At 42.0% G+C, this 18,085-nt stretch overlaps 1 protein-coding gene across 13 annotated transcripts in view; it reads right to left on the minus strand.

Annotated features, from left to right (window-relative positions):
- The window catches only part of nfasca (neurofascin homolog (chicken) a), a 121,530-nt gene that overhangs the window by 51,947 nt on the left and 51,498 nt on the right, over positions 1 to 18,085 (minus strand). For all 13 annotated transcript variants that reach the window (XR_010802606.1, XR_010802607.1, XM_066670619.1 and 10 more), the window contains exons 2-3: positions 11,882 to 11,949; positions 4,722 to 4,895 (exon numbers count right to left, since the gene is read on the minus strand). Coding sequence is in view for 11 of the 13 variants with exons in the window: in XM_066670619.1 (XP_066526716.1) it covers positions 4,722 to 4,815 (94 nt within the window). In the remaining 2 variants the exon portion in view is untranslated. The remainder of the gene's footprint in view (positions 1 to 4,721; positions 4,896 to 11,881; positions 11,950 to 18,085) is intronic.

Genomic DNA, 18,085 nt, shown 5'->3' on the forward strand with positions numbered 1-18,085 from the left:
ACATATTACACAACAATACATCACTATCACTAATACTTCACAAACTCCACATTTAATTTAACCACTGCTCTTCATTTGTCTTTTAAAAATGACAGACTTGTTGGGAGCCTGGCCTACTGCATAATAACTGTAATCATTGTGATATATGATTCTGAGGAATGAAATCTGGCGTTCTATTGTGATGCCTTAATTAAAAGAAATGACCTTTATTTAAAGGCCACTGCTCCAGAGAGGACTTCATCAAGGGCCTTTATGTGTCTATAGTGTCATTTTAATAGTAATGTTGCGACAGATGCCCTTCTGGCACTAGCTATTTATAATCATATTTCAATCACTGCCTACGTCCAAACTCTCAGGGGATCAGAGGCATCAGGGGGGAAAACAGAAAGAGAGGGATGTAAAAGCCAAGGTCAGCTGCAAGACGATGGCAATCTTCATCAATAGTGGGCTTGTCAATAAAGGAAAGGAAGGGCGCTGTGGGTAAATTACAAAGGGCTGGATGCTAATAAGTAACCACTCAGTTCCAGGGAAATGACGCTTCAAATGAGAGAAAAAATATAATCGAAGGATCAGTTACTGAAACTGAAAATCCAAAGAAAACCTCAATAGAATAAAAAAAAAAGACAAAGGCAAAAGATTTCAGTTATTGTTATAAAATAGTCTTCATTTTAGATCAGTTATTCAGGAAGCGAACAACAACAATTCGTAACAGCATAAATTACATGGCTAATTAGTTGTTTTCATGGCATTATCGTTACCTGTGCTTTATTGGGGCTAATACTGCATTGAAGTTCAAACTTTAGAATCTGTTGCTTGTGTCAAATGATTTGTAAAATAAGTTTAAGATACTAGACCTAAGCTATTCCAGTTTTGTAATCTCTCTCTCTCCTCTCTGTCTCCTCTCTCTCGCTTCTCTCACTCTCTCTCTTCTCTCTCTGTCTCTCTCCTCTCTGTCTCCTCTCTCTCTCTCTTCTCTCTCTCTTTTTCTCTCTCCTCTCTCTCTCTTGTTCTCTCTCTCTCTCTCCTCTCTCTCTCTCTCTCTCTCTCTCTCTCTCTCACACACACACACACACACACACACACAAAACTATATAAATAGGCATACTTTAGTTATATATTTATAAATAGTTATTATATTTTAACATGTAAATTGTATTTGAACAATGTAGCAATGTAAATAAAACCACTAATTATTTATTAGTTCTGGAAAACGGCACTAAATCTTTGGTTGTCAGTTTGATCCTACGCTACGTTTCGTTTGCAAATCTCATTGTACCTCTATTGCAATGTGAAAACGTATCACGATGTGTGTGATATGATAATATCATGTCAATCATTTGTCTTAAAAGCAATATGTGACATTATATTATATACACTACAATACAGAACACTAAACAAAAGCTGACATCCCATAATAAACCTTAAAAGCAATATTGAGCACAACAAAATATCTTCTGAAAGCAGATGTTACTGAATCCATTTTAAAGGGTCAAGAGGTCATTAGCTATTATGCTTTTTCTCAGATGGGAGAGCTGTGACCCAATCATCTTCTTCGGCAGAGATCAATAGAGGTGTAAGACACTAAAGACAAAGAAATGAAGGCGATGGAGAGGACAGAGAGGACTAGGAGGTGCTGCTGGTCTTTGCTCAGAACGAATCTGCCCTCATTGTTCAGAGTGGTGAGGACACCCCTCCAAAGTGTGGGGGCTCGCGATGCTCTCAAATCATTTTTCATAAGGGGCCAGTGTGAAACCTGCATCACTATTGTTGAGCCATGAATAGAAAGTGAGGGCAGTGAAAAAAAGAAAAAAAAAAACAGCAGAAGGGAGACGCTTTATCTTTTTTTTCTTTGTTGAAATCTCTGGAGAAGGCTGAGAAATGGGGTGTGCTCTTCTTTTCTCTTGAAATGGATTGGTGATAAAGCAGGAAGTGCTGTATAAAAGCAGCAGAAATATTACGTTTACTAATAAAGATATATAATATAATATATATATATATATATATATATATATATATATATATATATATATATAATATAATATAATAGAGCTAGACAGAGAATATTATTGATGCTTTATTACAGTGGTAGTGGCTACATTTAAAAAACTGTGTCTGTTAATTATTTAAAAAACAGTGAACCTATGTTTGTCATCTAAGATTTTACAATCAAAAAGTACCCAAATAGTACAAGCTATGTCACTTCAGAGCTAAACACTTACTGAGACATTCGTAAAACAATGTCCAAAGCACCAAGGAGCAGATTCAGAACAAATTTGTGTAATAACTCCTGGTGACGTAGCTTATGAGGCATTTGATTCCTGTCCATTTTGCATAAAAAGTACACTGCACAGATTTGTTTGAATGATTTATAAACATTCATTAAATTATGCCAAAAAAGTTGTTTAGTAATCTTCTGTGTATCTTAATATTTGTCTGAATTTGCATTAAGATTGTTACAGTAATCCAACAGAAATTCAAATAAATTTTGCTCCAATATTCTCCCCAATTTACTCATTTCCAGCTCCAGCCAATGGCTAGAGCTCCTCGTTCATGTGATGGTATCATTTACGTTTACATTTATGCATTTGGCAGACGCTTTTATCCAAAGCGACTTACAAAAGAGGATCTAACATTCGAACTACAGCAAGATTTATACAAATGACCTTACACTGAGTGCAATATGCAGGAAGTAATAAGTGCATTAAAGAAAGACTTTAGATAGAAAGATACTCTCGGAAGAGCTGGGTTTTCAAGGATTTCTTGAATGCGGAGAGGGTTTCTGTTGCTCTGATAGTGCTTGGAAGCTCATTCCACCAGCGTGGTACCAGAGATGAGAATAGCCTCGACTGACCTGTACGGGGGGTTGGCCATGTTAGTTGGCGCTCCTTTGAGGAACGGAGAGGGCGGGCGCTAACATATGGTTTTAGGAGTCTATTGAGGAAGATGGGAGCAGAGCCAGTGAATACTCAAATGAGGACATTCAAACCACAGGGTGATTATTCCCTTGGGAAACCCCTGTCATATATGAGAGATATTTACCAAACATATATTGTGCTGCTCTGTTAGTCTCTATGCAGAATCTCACGTCTTTGTATTGTAGAAAAGCACAGCAGTTTTACAAGAAAGTCTAATAGACTATTTCCCAATGGACTCTAACCTGACAATATACAATGTGAAGAAATCACAGCTTCTCTGGGAGGTGTGAAATAATAACAAAAGATGACAGAAACCATGAGGACTCAATGACGGAAGCATGGCTAATACGTAATTCACACTGGTGTCCTGAAGTGGCTTGAATTGAGTGTGAGGTGTGTGTGTGTGCAAAAGAGGAGAGGGTGGTGTGGGATGCTCTGCCCTCTCCTAGTGTAAGCTGCATCTGAAAATGGATTATTATTTTTCTCTATAATGTGCTTAAGGTGCTTAAAATCCCTCCATGTTAACATTTATTAATTCATTCATTGTCTGTAGCCCTTATCCAGTTCAGGGCGGCGGTGGGTCCAGAGCCTACCCGGAATCATGAGGCAGGAACACACTCTAGAGGGGGTACCAGTTCTTCACAGGGCGACACACACTCAAACCTACGGACACTTTTGAGTATCCAATCCACCTACCAACATGTGTTTTTGGACTGTGGGAGGAAACCGGAGCACACACCACACTCCTCACAGACAGTCACCCGGAGGAAACCCACACAGACACAGGGAGAACACACCATACTCCTCACAGTCACCCGGATGAAACCCACGCAGACACAGGGAGAACACACCACACTCCTCACAGACAGTCACCCGGAGGAAACCCACGCAGACACAGGGAGAACACACCACACTCCTCACAGACAGTCACCCGGAGGAAATCCACGCAGACACAGGGAGAATACACCACACTCCTCACAGACAGTCACCCGGAGGAAACCCACGCAGACACAGGGAGAACACACCACACTCCTCACAGTCACCCGGAGGAAACCCACACAGACACAGGGAGAACACACCACACTCCTCACAGACAGTCATCCGGAGGAAACCCACGCAGACACAGGGAGAACACACCACACTCCTCACAGTCACCCGGAGGAAACCCACGCAGACACAGGGAGAACACACCACACTCCTCACAGACAGTCATCCGGAGGAAACCCACGCAGACACAGAGAGAAAACACCACATTCCTCACAGACAGTCACCCGGAGGAAACCCACGCAGACAAAGGGAGAACACACCACACTCCTCACAGACAGTCACCCGGAGGAAACCCACGCAGACACAGAGAAAACACATCACACTCCTCACAGACAGTCACCCGGAGGAAACCCACGCAGACACAGGGAGAACACACCACACTCCTCACAGACAGTCACCCGGAGGAAACCCACGCAGACACAGGGAGAACACACCACACTCCTCACAGACAGTCACCCAGAGGAAACCCACGCAGACACAGGGAGAACACACCACACTCCTCACGGACAGTCACCGGGAGTGGGACTTAAACCCTCAACCTCCAGGACCCTGAAGCTGTGACAGAGACACTACCTGCTGTTCCACAGCGCTGCCCCTCCATATTAATATTTAGCATTCAAATCACACAAATCATCAACAAATACAATTCAACAATTAATTAAGCTAAAGCTTGTTTCCCCTGCATTACCTCAATAACTAATTATGCCATAAACTATTATGACTTTCTACGTTTGTGATGGCTTTGTGCATATAACTCACGGTCCAGTGGGACATCGATGAGAGCCGCCTTCTTCCACAGCAGCACGACGATTGACAGCACAGCCAGAGCCGCCCGCTGCCCCTGCGGCCACATCTCTCTCCACAACAAACGGCTGGCCGCTCCTTCCCAGCTCCTTATTGGTTTACTGGCACTTCTTTGGCTGCGTCTTTAATCTGGAACGACAAAAGTTCATTTCTGTTCATTTTCTCTTATGTGTTTTTTGTGACCAATTCCACTGCACAAATAGTACCAAAAAAATCAAGGTTCTACAAGGGTTCTTTAGTAAATAAAATGGTTCTTTGCATCTGTTAGGCCCTCGTCTCGTCATGTCTGTTTTCCCCGGTCATGTGCTCTTTTAGCACATGGCTATGTTTGTTTATGTTCTAGTCTGCGCCTTAGTTCCGCCTCCTCGTCTGTCATTTGTTAGCCCGTCCCCCTCGTTATCTGTCCAGGTGTGTCTCGTTTGTGTCTTGTATTTAAGTTCCCTTGTGTCTGTCCTGTTTTTCGAACATTTCTCCGTTGTCCTAAGTCATGTCGTGTTGTTTTCCTCCCGTTTTCTAGTCAGGTCATGTTTGTTTCGTAGTTTTGTCGTTCTGTTTATCTCCTGTCCCTAGTAGTTTTATATCCTAGTCTTGTTGTTTCTTGGTCTTTGTAGTTTGTCTTTGTTTTGTTACATTAAACTCATCGTGTTTAGCAAGTGCGTCCGCCTCCATCAGTCTGCCCCGTGAGCCGTGACAGCATCATAAATGCGTTCTTCAGATTGATGGAGAGGGTGCTATATAGAACCATTTTCTTTACTAAAGAACCTTTGTAGAACTATCATTTTTAAGTCCGAGTCGATCCGAGTCTTTTAATACTGATCATCTGAGTCCCGATCCAATGCTTGTACTTTTCTACATAATACTATCACATAGAGTACACTTAAAGTACATCACAGTTCTAAAAATCAATCAGTATATACATTTTACAACTGAATATACATCTGTAGTGCATTAGGAAAGAAAAAAAACCACCTGTGTCCAAGCATCTGCTTGTATTATTACAAAATATCAAAGTCAACAAAAATACCTGTGTTGTGCTGGTGTAGAGTGGATCAGACACAGCAGTGTTTACTGGAGTTTTTAAACCCTGTGTCCACTCTCTGTCCACTCTGTGAGACACTCCTCCCTCGTTGGTCCACCTTGTAGAGTCAGAGACAGTAGCTCATCTGTCGCTGCACAGTGTGTGTCGGTCGTCCTCTAGTCCTCCATCAGTGACACAGGACGCTGTCGGCTGGATGTTTTTGCTCGGTGGACTGTTCTCAGTCCAGCACAACACACACCACCACGTAATACAACAGACTGACTAAACCCCAAATGTGTTTCAAATGTTAGAACTAACAGTTCTATGTATGAAAAATTATTACTAATTCTCTGTATTGCACATAGAGATATATACATTATGACAATATAAGCAAATGAGAGAATGTAGGACACGTGTGGAGATTTCAGCTGACCTACATTTTCAGCTGAGGCAAGCTTTCCCATGAGACTGTGTCCTGCTCACACCTCTAGACACTGCCTTTACTATAAGGTTAAACTACATGGTACACCACTAAATCTAGATCCCTCCACTACTATTCAGTGCAGCAGTCACAAAGAAAGGACATTATCACAGCCTTACATCTCCCATAATCAGTGCTGCTGGAAACCCCTTATAGTCCACCGAGCAAAAACATCCATCCGTCCTGTGTCACTGATGAAGGACTAGAGGATGACTGACACACACTGTGCAGCGACAGATGACGTACTGTTTCTGACTCTGACTGTTGTATCTGATCCACTTGTACCAGTGCAGCACCATATAACACACCACCACCACTTCAGTGTCACTGCAGCGCAAAGAACAGCCCACAACTCAAATAATACCTGCTCCCTTGTGAATTGGTGGGGGTCCTGACCACTGAAGTACAGGGGTAAATGGGTAAGCAATGTATACAGAGGTACAGAAAAACGAAATCCTAACTACAGAACTACTAGAAGCGCTTCTATATGGTCAATTGACTTAATTAAATGGACGAAAAATGTAGAAATAAGTTAACTGTAATGTGTTGGCTAATTAGCGCATACCTGAAATAAACAATGAACATTATTTTACTAATATAAATTGTCATTTTGCAATATTATTTTGTATTTTGTCTTAATTGGGAGAACAAAATGCAAACTTTAAATAGATAACTTTTTCTTAACATTTTCTTGAGTCAAAAATATGCTAGAATACATACATACTCTGTATTTGATTTAGGCATCAACATCAAAAGTTGTATTCCTGGAGATGCCTCATCCACTCCTGGGTCAGCATAATCAGCCTCAGTTGCTGGGCGAGCAGAATGGCTCTCTCTATCCCCCACATGATGCAAATTAATGGGGACTTCTCTTAGCTGACATACTTTGGCAATAATTATACTCCTGTTGTGTTGGAGAGTATATTAATAAAAAGGATGTGCTAAACCTTCAGTCTCCAGGCTGGTTAGCACTGTGTGATAGGGAGAGAGTTTGTGAACTTGGGGGAAATTGGAAACAATTCCTAAATAAATAAATAAATTGTCAAAGATATGATGCAAGGTCTACCATTGTTCCTTTACCGGTCCAACGAGCCTAGAAATACAGTGAGGTGAGAAGAGAGAAGTTCTGCTACAGTGCAGTGGGATGTGACGGTACCTACAGTAGCATGTCAGTATTTGCACTAGCAGCTTGAAATCTCTGCACCATTACATCTGTCAAGATGGAGGAGAGCTCAGCCACAGGCCTAAAACACACTCTCACTCTCTCTCTCTCTCTCTCTCTCTCTCTCTCTCTCTCTCTCATACACACACACTCTCCCTGAAGGTCAGTGGTAGACCTGTCCTTCACAGCCTGCGTTTCAAGAGCAAACCATCTGAAAGATTGTGGGGAAACACTGTTCTCTCTGGTTTGTTTACTTTCAAAAGCTCCGATTCTTTTAAGGTGGAACAGTATGTTTGAGGAAAATAACGACTGTTGGTTGTTGGTGGCTGAAGTTGAACCTATCTGTAAGTTTTTATTGATTTTATATGGGTGCTTAGTTTAGTGTTTTGTTTTGTAGCACTGTTGCTAATGCAGTTAGCCATCTCCCGAGTTTGGAGACATTTTCACTTTACGTGAGAGGAGAGAGAGAGAGAGAGAGAGAGAGAGAGAGAGAGAGAGAGAGAGAGAGAGAGAGAGAGAGAGAGAGAGATAGTGATAGTGAGAGAGAGAGAGAGAGAGAGATAACCCAACATGTTTTTATGTATGGGATGGAAGTCCTGTGGAAGAAGCTGATACTTTAAAGCTGCTTGATGTACACAGTGTTTTTTTTTTTCCCACTGAAATCAGGAGTAATAGCCTCTACTCTTCTGGGAAGGCTTTAGAACACAGTTCCACCGCGCAGTGCTGGGGGCTTTATTCTCCTCTAGCTGATGCTTGGCAATTGGTATAGTGACTTTAAAGTCATGCTTCTCTAGGGAGTGTATACAAGCTATTTGTGCTGCTGACAAATAAAAAACGTAAAGTAGCAGTACTCACAAATGTGAAGTGCTGTCTATAAATATTTGGACATATTATGCATCTTTTAATTATTTTGATTCTGCAAAGTTTGCAAATGTGTAATTTCTAATCCGTGACCCTAAAACAGCTTTAATATAAAATAAATGTCATTGTGTGTGTGTGTGTGTGTGTGTGTGTGTGTGTGTGTGTGGACAGTTTGGACTTACTGTGTATGTTCAGTACAAGTGTATTTTCCCATGTATGTGTAACACTGGTTTTGAAACAAAACAGCTCAGTATTAATAACGTGAGTTACTACACATACACACACACACACACACACATACACACACACGTATGCACATGCTTACATACACACAAACACAGCCCCAGGACATCTTCGGATCTTTGGCAGGAGCTCTCTGGCAGGCTCAGGTGACTGGGCAGGCTACAGTTTGCTTGTTATTGGTACAGTAGCAGTCCAACTCTCATACGGCGGAAAGGCCTGAGGTACTGGAGCCAGCGCTCTCTCTGCCAGGATTTTTCTCCCTCTGTTGTGCCCTAATGAGACACTATGAGAGAACAGAGTTGCAGCAGACACATATGACGGGCTGCACAAAGCTCACTGAACTGTGTTTCGTGCAGATTATAGGCCGTCACGTAATCGAGCATGTGGGCTAAGGGCGTGTGCCAGGGCTGCAGTCTGTGACCCCTTAAATAAGGGTCTTACACTGCGAACAATTTAATCTAAGCAAGTAAAATGTACATAAATCTAGTCTAAATATCTAGTGTTACTTAGGGTGACCAGATCTGAGCTGGTGAAAAAGAGGACACGCCTCGGAGTGGGGGGGTGCTCTCGCCCCGTTGTATTCTTAGCTGAACCTGTGTGTGCTTTATTTATTTGTTACACATGGGAAAACATGGAAATTTCTTTTTAAATTCATCCGAGAACTTACATTTACGTTTCGGCATAGCTGCTCGAGCTTACATGAGCTTTGCCTGACGTAAACAAGGACTACTGATGTGCAGACTGACCAATTAAATGTTTACAGAGAAGGTTATCGACCAATAACTGTAGCTCTACAGTCAGACCGTCCAATCAGAAGATTTTAGGCTACTTCACCACGCCCCCTTCTCACTCAAGCGAACCAATCGAAGTAGGGGAAGGCGGGACTAGTTTGTGAACGAAACTTCTCGAAATTCTATGTAAGCTCTAGAAAAACAAAATCCCGGACGTTTGTGAAATTCCGCCCGAACATTTTCTTAAGTCTAAAAAAGAGGACATGTCCAGGTAAAAGAGGACGTCTGGTCACCCTAGTGTTACTCATTTGGAAATTGTTATATGAATATAACAAGATTATTCAACTCAACCATCTGCCAAAGGAATAAGACACTTTCTGTAGATAAAATTATGCAAAACAGGTTAAATAAGTTAGAGATAAGTTGAATAATCTCATTATATTCTTACAGCTATTTCCAAATGAATAATACTAGTCATTTAGACTAGATTTAAGTACATTATACTTGCTTAGATTTCATTTTCTGCAGCATAGAGGCTTTTCCTTGGGCTAAGAACCTGACAGTGACTGTGTTGTATACTGTTTAAATAAGTAATGTGTGAACAAACTAAAAAACAGCTGAAAAAGCTTAAAATCCTCTGATGAGTACAGTTTTTCGCACCGAATGAATTTTTAATGTAATGTGCCATGTAAAATGAACATTATTTTTCACACTAACACTGCACTAATTCAATTCTAAAGCATGAGGGACAGAAATAAAATAACTCTACCTTTCAAAATGAATGAACGAATGAACAAATGAATGAATGAGTGATTTTTGAAATGTGTTGTTGGGAAATGGCTTGTAAAAATAACCGAAGAGCTGCATTAGGCTGCTTTGTGAAACACACAGGAGTGGCCTCTGAACCCGAACACACTTCAGCCCACTGTGAACATGTGTGGGCTGCCTCTGTCTGCCACTCAAGAGCTAGCGCTGTGCAGGCTGTAACTGCACTGATGGCTGATGGATTGCAAGCCCACTTTAGAATCTCAATGACTGACATTAGCCATCACCCTGGGGTGCATTTCTCTGATTAAGTCACACTAACACCTAATATTTAGGTTTATTTCTTTGTTTGGTTAATAAAGTGACAATTATCAAGAATATGTTTTCATTTTTAATTACAATATTACACTGTTAAAAAGAGGCTTCATAACTTACTTTACACCAAATACATTTCGGATATTGGTATCAGACAACAGCCACAACATCGGTGCACCCCTAAATGATATTCAATCTTACACAGACCAGCCGTGAAAAGCCACATCTTTGCCGTGCAGATGGAAATAGAAATGAAGGTTCAGGGCAAAAAAATAAGTAGAGCACTTTAGGGTAGACGGCGTATCCATGAGTGCCAGAAACTGTTAATGAGGCATAGAACTAAAAACACAAATACAATGGCACAGTTACGGTGAATAAGTGTGCCCTTAGTATGACTGTAGGCTGGAAACTAAGCAAGCTGTCTCTCTCTCTCTGTCTCTCTTTCTCTCTCTCTCTCTCTCTCTCTCTCTCTCTCTCTCTGTGTCTCTCTCTTTCTCTGTCTCTCTCGCTTGCTCTCTCTCTCTCTCTCTCTCTCTCTCACTATCACTTTCACTCTCTCTTTCTTGCTTTTTCTCACTCTCCCTCTCTTTCTCACTATCACAATAACTCTATCTCACTCTCTGTCTTTCTTGCTCTCTTTCTCACTCTCTCTCACACTCTCTTTCTTTCTCTCCCTCTCTCTCTCTCTCTCCATCTCTCTCTCTGTCTCTCTCGCTCTCTTACTCTCTCTCTCGCTCTCTCTCTTTCTTGCTTTTTCTCACTCTCTCTCTTTCTCACTATCACTATCTCTCTCTCTCTCTCTCTCTTTCTCTCACTCACTCTCTCTCTCTCTCACTCACTCTCTCTCTCTTTCACTCCCTCTCCCTCTCTTACTCACTCTCTATTACTCTCTCTCTCTCTCTCTCACTCACTCTCTCTCTCTCACTCTCTCTCTCTCGCTCTCTCTCTCTCTCTCTCTCACTCTCTCTCTGCTGACAGTAGCGAAGCCTAAGGCGGCTTCATGCCCATCTTTCTGACTCCTCAACAGCCCCCACCTCACAAATTCACACAAACACAAAACACACACAGTACCCATACTCTTCATCTATAAATACTCTCATGCCCATCACAGCCAATTACCCTCAGAGAGGCTTTGGACTCCCTTGCACCAGACACTCCTTACCCAACCCCCCGTTCACCCCTTCATCTCCTCAGGCCCCACCACCCACTACCCATCTTTACTGAGGCAGTGGAGGGGGAGGTTTAAAATGTACATCAAGGGTGTACCTCCAAAATGAACATACAGAAGTGGAATTCTGAAAGGAGGTTTAAAAGAGTACCCATGCATTACACACATACACACACACACACACACACACACACACACACAGAGAGAGAAACACATGCACATTTAGGAAGCTAAAACAGGGCACATTCATGAACCAAGAAATAAAAAAACCCAAAAACTATTGCTCAAATCTGAAATTTTCTTTTATAATTTTACAGAAATATGAACGAAGGCCACACATGAAAACACAAACTGACAATGCGCATACTTACACACAACGTGCTGGAAAATTCCAAATCTAATTCCAAATTCAAATGATGATCGAGGATGCTTCTGAGATCTGTAAGTGAAAAGAAATATGAAATTGTCAGAAAAGGGTCCACAGATTTATCCGTCCCTGGTAATATTTCAGAATGTTGACAGAGTAATATTAACTGCATTATACTGTCACTGTAACTACTCCTCAACTTATAGCATATGCAGAACAGTGAAGGACAAACAACAGAACCCAAAGGAACCTCGAAGATCACACAGGCAAACATTACCCTAATGAATACCGCTTTTCTACTTTAATATTCCTTTGTTTTTCGGAACACATCATAGCCTCAAGGAAGACAAATGAAGGGAATTCTCAGGAGGAGCACCATATGTGGTTGTTTGTAATTGCCTGTTTTATTCATGATTGATTAGACAACACACTGGTTACACATTAAGTACATGAAGAACTACAGCATGTACATCATTTTTCATCCATAGAGGACCACAAAGTAGGCCATGCAAGAAGAATGAGCTTCTTCATAGTGAAAAGGATTGTGGGGGCAGTGGCAGCTTAAAGGAGAATAAGGCATCAACGTCAATGTCAAAAGTAGAGGGCACAAAAACACCAGGTGGAAAATCAAAACCTGAGCGTTTGAACATTTCTTGTGTGTAAACATCTGTCTCGCGAGCACAGATAGAGGACTTCCGCATGCACTGATGATCTCCTTATGTTTTCATTCTCAAATGGCCATTAAGTTTCCTTCGAACAAAAGGATTTTCCGCACTTTTTAAAATGTTTAAAAATGGGAGGGATTTTGACACTTTAGGGCGGGGTCTGTTCTGTTTCTCTCTGGTTCTCTCGGTTGACTGAGGATGTGGGTTCAAGTCCCGCTCCGGGTGACTGTCTGTGAGGAGTGTGGTGTGTTCTCTCTGTGTCTGCGTGGGTTTCCTCCGGGTGACTGTCTGTGATGAGTGTGGTGTGTTCTCCCTGTGTCTGCGTGGGTTTCCTCAGGGTGACTGTGAGGAGTGTGGTGTGTTCTCCCTGTGTCTGCGTGGGTTTTCTCTCTGTGTCTGTGTGGGTTTACTCTGGGTGACTGTCTGTGAGGAGTGTGGTGTGTTCTCTCTGTGTCTGCGTGGGTTTCCTCCGGGTGACTGTCTGTGAGGAGTGTGGTGTGTTCTCCCTGTGTCTGCGTGGGTTTCCTCCAGGTGACTGTCTGTGAGGAGTGTGGTGTATTCTCCCCGTGTCCGCGCAGGTTTCCTCCGGGTGCTTGTAGATAAAGTGTTCGTAGCTGTCAGTGTGTGACCCCCTGCCTTGCACCCAGTGATTCCAGTGAGCCTCTGGACCCACCGCCGCCCTGAACTGGATAAGGGTTACAGACAATGACTGAATGTTTATTGTTATTCTACTTGTCTTGCATTGTTGCATGCACGGTCAAATACTGATCACTTTCCCCTACATTTTTAGCTGATGAATAGCACAAACAGAGTGAGAAAAAGAAGGCGAGGCAAAGAGTCAGATCAGCAAAAGAGAAAGTGACAGATACACAGAAACAAGCAGAATGAAAATGGTGACCCATTGGAAAAACAATGATGGATGGTTGAAGTACATTTTGCTGACAACCCTTGCAGCAGAAGAACACACTGTACAGGCTAGTCTCTGTGGACACTGGAATTACACATCGGCCTGAAGGAGGAACTTACAGAACATGGCCTCAGAGGTCAGCCCATATGCTGTGTGTACATATCAGTGCAGTTAGATGTGATGAAGAAGCGTGACTGGGTGACAGCTTGTCTCCTTAAATGCATGAGTGTCCAGATCCACACTGACATGACACCGGGACTCAAAGAGTTAACCACAGCTCATGTGAGCCCTTTGGTCTGAAATGCTTATGTGACACAGACTTTGAACAAGATCTAATTAGCAGGCTGTCAAATCAAACTGAAGAATAACACTGGATTAGGGTGGTAGAAAGACTAGGGTTCAACTGAGAGGAAAATCTGAGAGGAGCCAAGTAACACTTCTATATTAAATGCTAAAAATGCAGATATAATAAAGCTTAAAGTGTCAGATATAATTTTTGATAATATCATACATTAAGACAGTTTTTAGAAAACCAAGAGACCTGCAAATGTTGAAAAGCATGAAATGAGATGAGGATATTGCTCTGTTCCTTCTCCTTAGGGTGGTAACATTGAATTGTTTTTGCTGGAGATGGAATTGACTCTAAATTCAAAAGAACTGCATGAAAGTAAACACAGACTGTTTAGAAAGTGCTAAACTATAAACAACTCGATTTACAAATGAGTTTATGTGGTAATTCAAAGAGTAAATTAAGTTACACTTCACCCACAAACAAACAATAGTTCCACCTTAAAAGATACAGAGCTTCTGAATGTAAACAAACCAGAGAACAGAGGGTCCCCACAATAGCAGACGTTCCCTTACATTCAAATATTGTCCGAACTAATCCTAGGACTAAATTTAACTAAACCCTCCGGCTCTTCGACTGTGTGTTTGAAAGGACAAACATGAGGACATGAGTTCTGAAAACCAACAAGTCACACACACAGCAAATGCCTAGAGGTGGGTGTGTGAACTACTATCCATGTTGACACAACCTCCTAAGACCCATTTCTGTAACACACATACACACACACACACACACACACACACACACACACACACACTTTTATGTCCTTGCTTCAATGTGCTTGCTACCATTCCCTCCCTTAGACGTCACAGAAGGCTCTCGACCTTGGTCCCATCTGCCTAGTCCTGTTCATAAACACTCTGCAGTTTTCTGTCTCTCGCCTGCTGCTCCCTAAAGAGTCTCTAGCTTTCAAGAACTCTTGCCCCCAGGCTACTTTCGTGCTCTGACCTCTGACACAGCACCGGACAGGTCAAAAGACCACAACAATAAGTAGCTGAAGGTTGAGAAGAAGAACTAGGTCAAAGGGCTTAGGGGTGTAACCCAGCCATCGTGTCCATAAACCACTGTTTTTATGGTTCTGTTTCTGTTGTCTAGGGGACCACTGTCATGGTTACGGTGCTCTGTCTCATGGCTAATAACATCTTCTCAATCATCTTCAGATCTACATAAGGGGGAGGGGAAAGCTCTTGTGTATTTCTGTCTGGGGAATCAATTCATGCTCATTTATGTGTGGGACTGTGTTGTTATGTAATTCTGTGCAATTAAGCGAGCTTAAAAAGACTGTATGAGCCTTCATCAGTAACTACAGGTCAAATAACACCAACACCAAATAATCCTAATCACTCGCTATAACCGCAAAGATATTAATAAACATAATTCAATTAATCAAAGTGCCTGTGTAAATATACACTAACTGCCAGTTTATTGTGCCCTCTTAGTATTTTCCCCTCAAGAGTGTGCTGAGCAAAAATGTGTAAGATTATTCCAGCACACTTTAATTTCTAGATTCTGTGAAGGTAGTATCTCAGGACAAATTTGGGCTGGGCCACAGAGCAGCCCAGTGACCTCAGGGAAGGTAAGATGGAGGGGACGGACGAGTGCGCCAGCGTGGAGCACATCTCATGCTTGGCGGGAGCGATGGCTTGATGCTGCAGAATGACCTAGTTTTAACGGCAGGATCAGAAAAGTGGATGTGGGGACGGGGTGTGCACATGGGGGGGGGGGGGGGGGGTAAGAGAGAGAGAGTGAGAGAGAGAGAAAGAGAGAGAGAGAGAGATAGCAACACGGAGAAGCAGTACTTAACAGGCAGGTTACTGGAGGAAGCAGACAGGAGGGGGAGGTTACAAGGAAGAAGGGTGCAGGAAAAAAGGACACTGTGAATGAGGATTCTCCTTTTAGCCCTGAGGGGAAGCCAGAGGAAACGACTCGCCCAATCACAGATAAATCAATCCTGCAGGTTCCTGGGCCATGCTGAGCTCTACTTCCTTGTTTGCCTCCATGTGTATGTCCAGTGCTCTAGTGGAGAATTGGAGTTAATAAGAAACCTCTAAATTCAAGGTTAAATATGGTCAATGTGGAACAATCTTGAGGGTGAATCCTAGCATGTAAGGAGCGTATTAGGAGTTCACATAACATCCCACCAAGATAAAATCTTTGTGCACTGGAAAAAAGGTCTGGTGTTTGTATGCAGCCCTAGTTTAGTAAATGGGAAAGAAACAAAATGTCTTTTTCCAAAATGACTGGGGCCTTCTCTCTGTGCATCACTGTTTGTGGCACGAGATATGGCATCTGGAGTCATTTGGACAGTGGAGATGCCTCCAATAGTGGCAAAGCATGAAAAGTGTTGAGGATGTTGTTCTATTCCTGCTCAACAAGTGGCTAATATTGACATAATCTGATATATTTTTGCTGTTTCAGATGTATTACTTAACTTAAGTTGGAACTGACTCAAAAGACAGGGAACGGCTAACTTTCCATAAAAGTAAACGCAGACTGAAAGTGCTAAAAAACGAAACAGCTTGAGGAACAAAAATGAATTTCTGTGGTAATCAAACTGTGAATAAAATCTTAGACAAGTTACACTTCAACAATGAACAAGGTTCAGTGTTTATTTTTTTTCTTACTCAAACATACTTTTCCACCTTAAAAGATGTGAAGCGTCTGAGTGAACACAAACATTAGGGAGGAAACTGTTCAGTTGTGAGAATAGTTCTCCAGAATAGTCTCCTTTAGTTAAAATGTTGTGCAAGTTGAGAGAATATTGTAACCCAAGAATTGTATTATTGTAACCCCAGTATCAAGAATAATATCAAATCATGGCCACCCAAGTAGCAACATGACTGAAACACATTCATACATATGCACACATTCTATATTGTCATTCTCTGCTAAAGGATAGGCTTAAAAAAGACGGAGAACAATCCAGACACCAACTCCAAATCAATTCGCCGCAGCATCAGTAAAGGAAATCTAGCCCCCCGTGGCACCCACTTCACGAAGCAAGTCTCATCACTTCACTGGCGCCTGACAACTTTCAGTTCATCAGCGAGTCACAGACAGAGAGGAGGGCTGTCTGGATTTTCCACCGGAAGCTGCCAGCTACAGTGATCTACGATAATGATGAGACAAAAAGGGGGTGGAGGTCCTTGAGGCTAGGAGACTGGATCTGGGTCGTGGTGCTCCGTCAAAATATAAAGTGAAGACACAACACAGTAACCACCACCGGGGCCCAGAGTCTCTGATACATTCAGGTTACTAGGTGTTGGCTGTTTCACAATGTGAAGAAGAATCACTGTAGAAAAGAACTGCTTCCTAAATACAGTTAAAGAATTATACCAATAAATGTATTTAAATGGTGCTTTATGGATTATAAACTTGACCCTTGTTAGAGTTCACATTTGTTTAACTTAAAAATGGTTAGATTTTGTTATACGCCTCAAGCTGACACTTGGCATTGGACGTGGCCTTAAGCTCCTGTACAGCTGCATACAGTGTCTACAAATCTTTGTGTAATAGTGTATCTGCCAAGTGATATATCGGCCAAGCAAATGAAGCAAACAGCCCCCAGAAAAACACCACAATCTTGCCTTATTTAAAGCATAACGCTCATTGATTAATCAGTTACTTATTTACTGACTGACTGATGCAGTTATTCACAGAGTGGCTTATTAAAGGAGATCCTCTTTAGTTTGACCACACACTAGCTCACAGCATTTGGGATTTCCCTGCATTGAGAGAGGACACTGACTGTCCTATTAAACAGCTTGTTTTCCTCATTCTGCCTCATGTCCGCGCGTAACCTCTGCCTCAGCTGAAATATTTAAAATCCCCATCCTCTCCTTAACAAGCCACTCCCCACCAATGTCTGTTGTTTTGTCTGATTTCCTCCAATAGATCCCACCAATCTCCCTTTCAACCTTTCGTCTTCTAATTCCCTTTATCTCTCTGAAAATGACTTTATTTGGTAAAACAATCCAATGTAAATGATGCAGCATGTGATATCAAAACGAGTCCGTTAAACTTTATTCCTTAATTCATAAAATGACTTTAGGCATCAGAAAGCATCTAAACACAGTCTCTCCAGGTAAAACAAACACTTATACAAGAAATATAAAGCACAACTGTCTGTATCTCCAAATAAATAAATGCAACCAGGCTGCGACTAATTACATTTTTTAATTCCATACACACTTCAACACATCCCACCCCTCAAACCCCACCCCCATCACCCCATGTCTCTCTGTTCCCTGTTCCTAGTGATTTTGAAAAACAAAAACAGAACACACT

The sequence above is a fragment of the Hoplias malabaricus genome, chromosome 5 (assembly GCF_029633855.1).
Source record: "Hoplias malabaricus isolate fHopMal1 chromosome 5, fHopMal1.hap1, whole genome shotgun sequence".
In the NCBI taxonomy this organism is placed as follows: domain Eukaryota; kingdom Metazoa; phylum Chordata; class Actinopteri; order Characiformes; family Erythrinidae; genus Hoplias; species Hoplias malabaricus.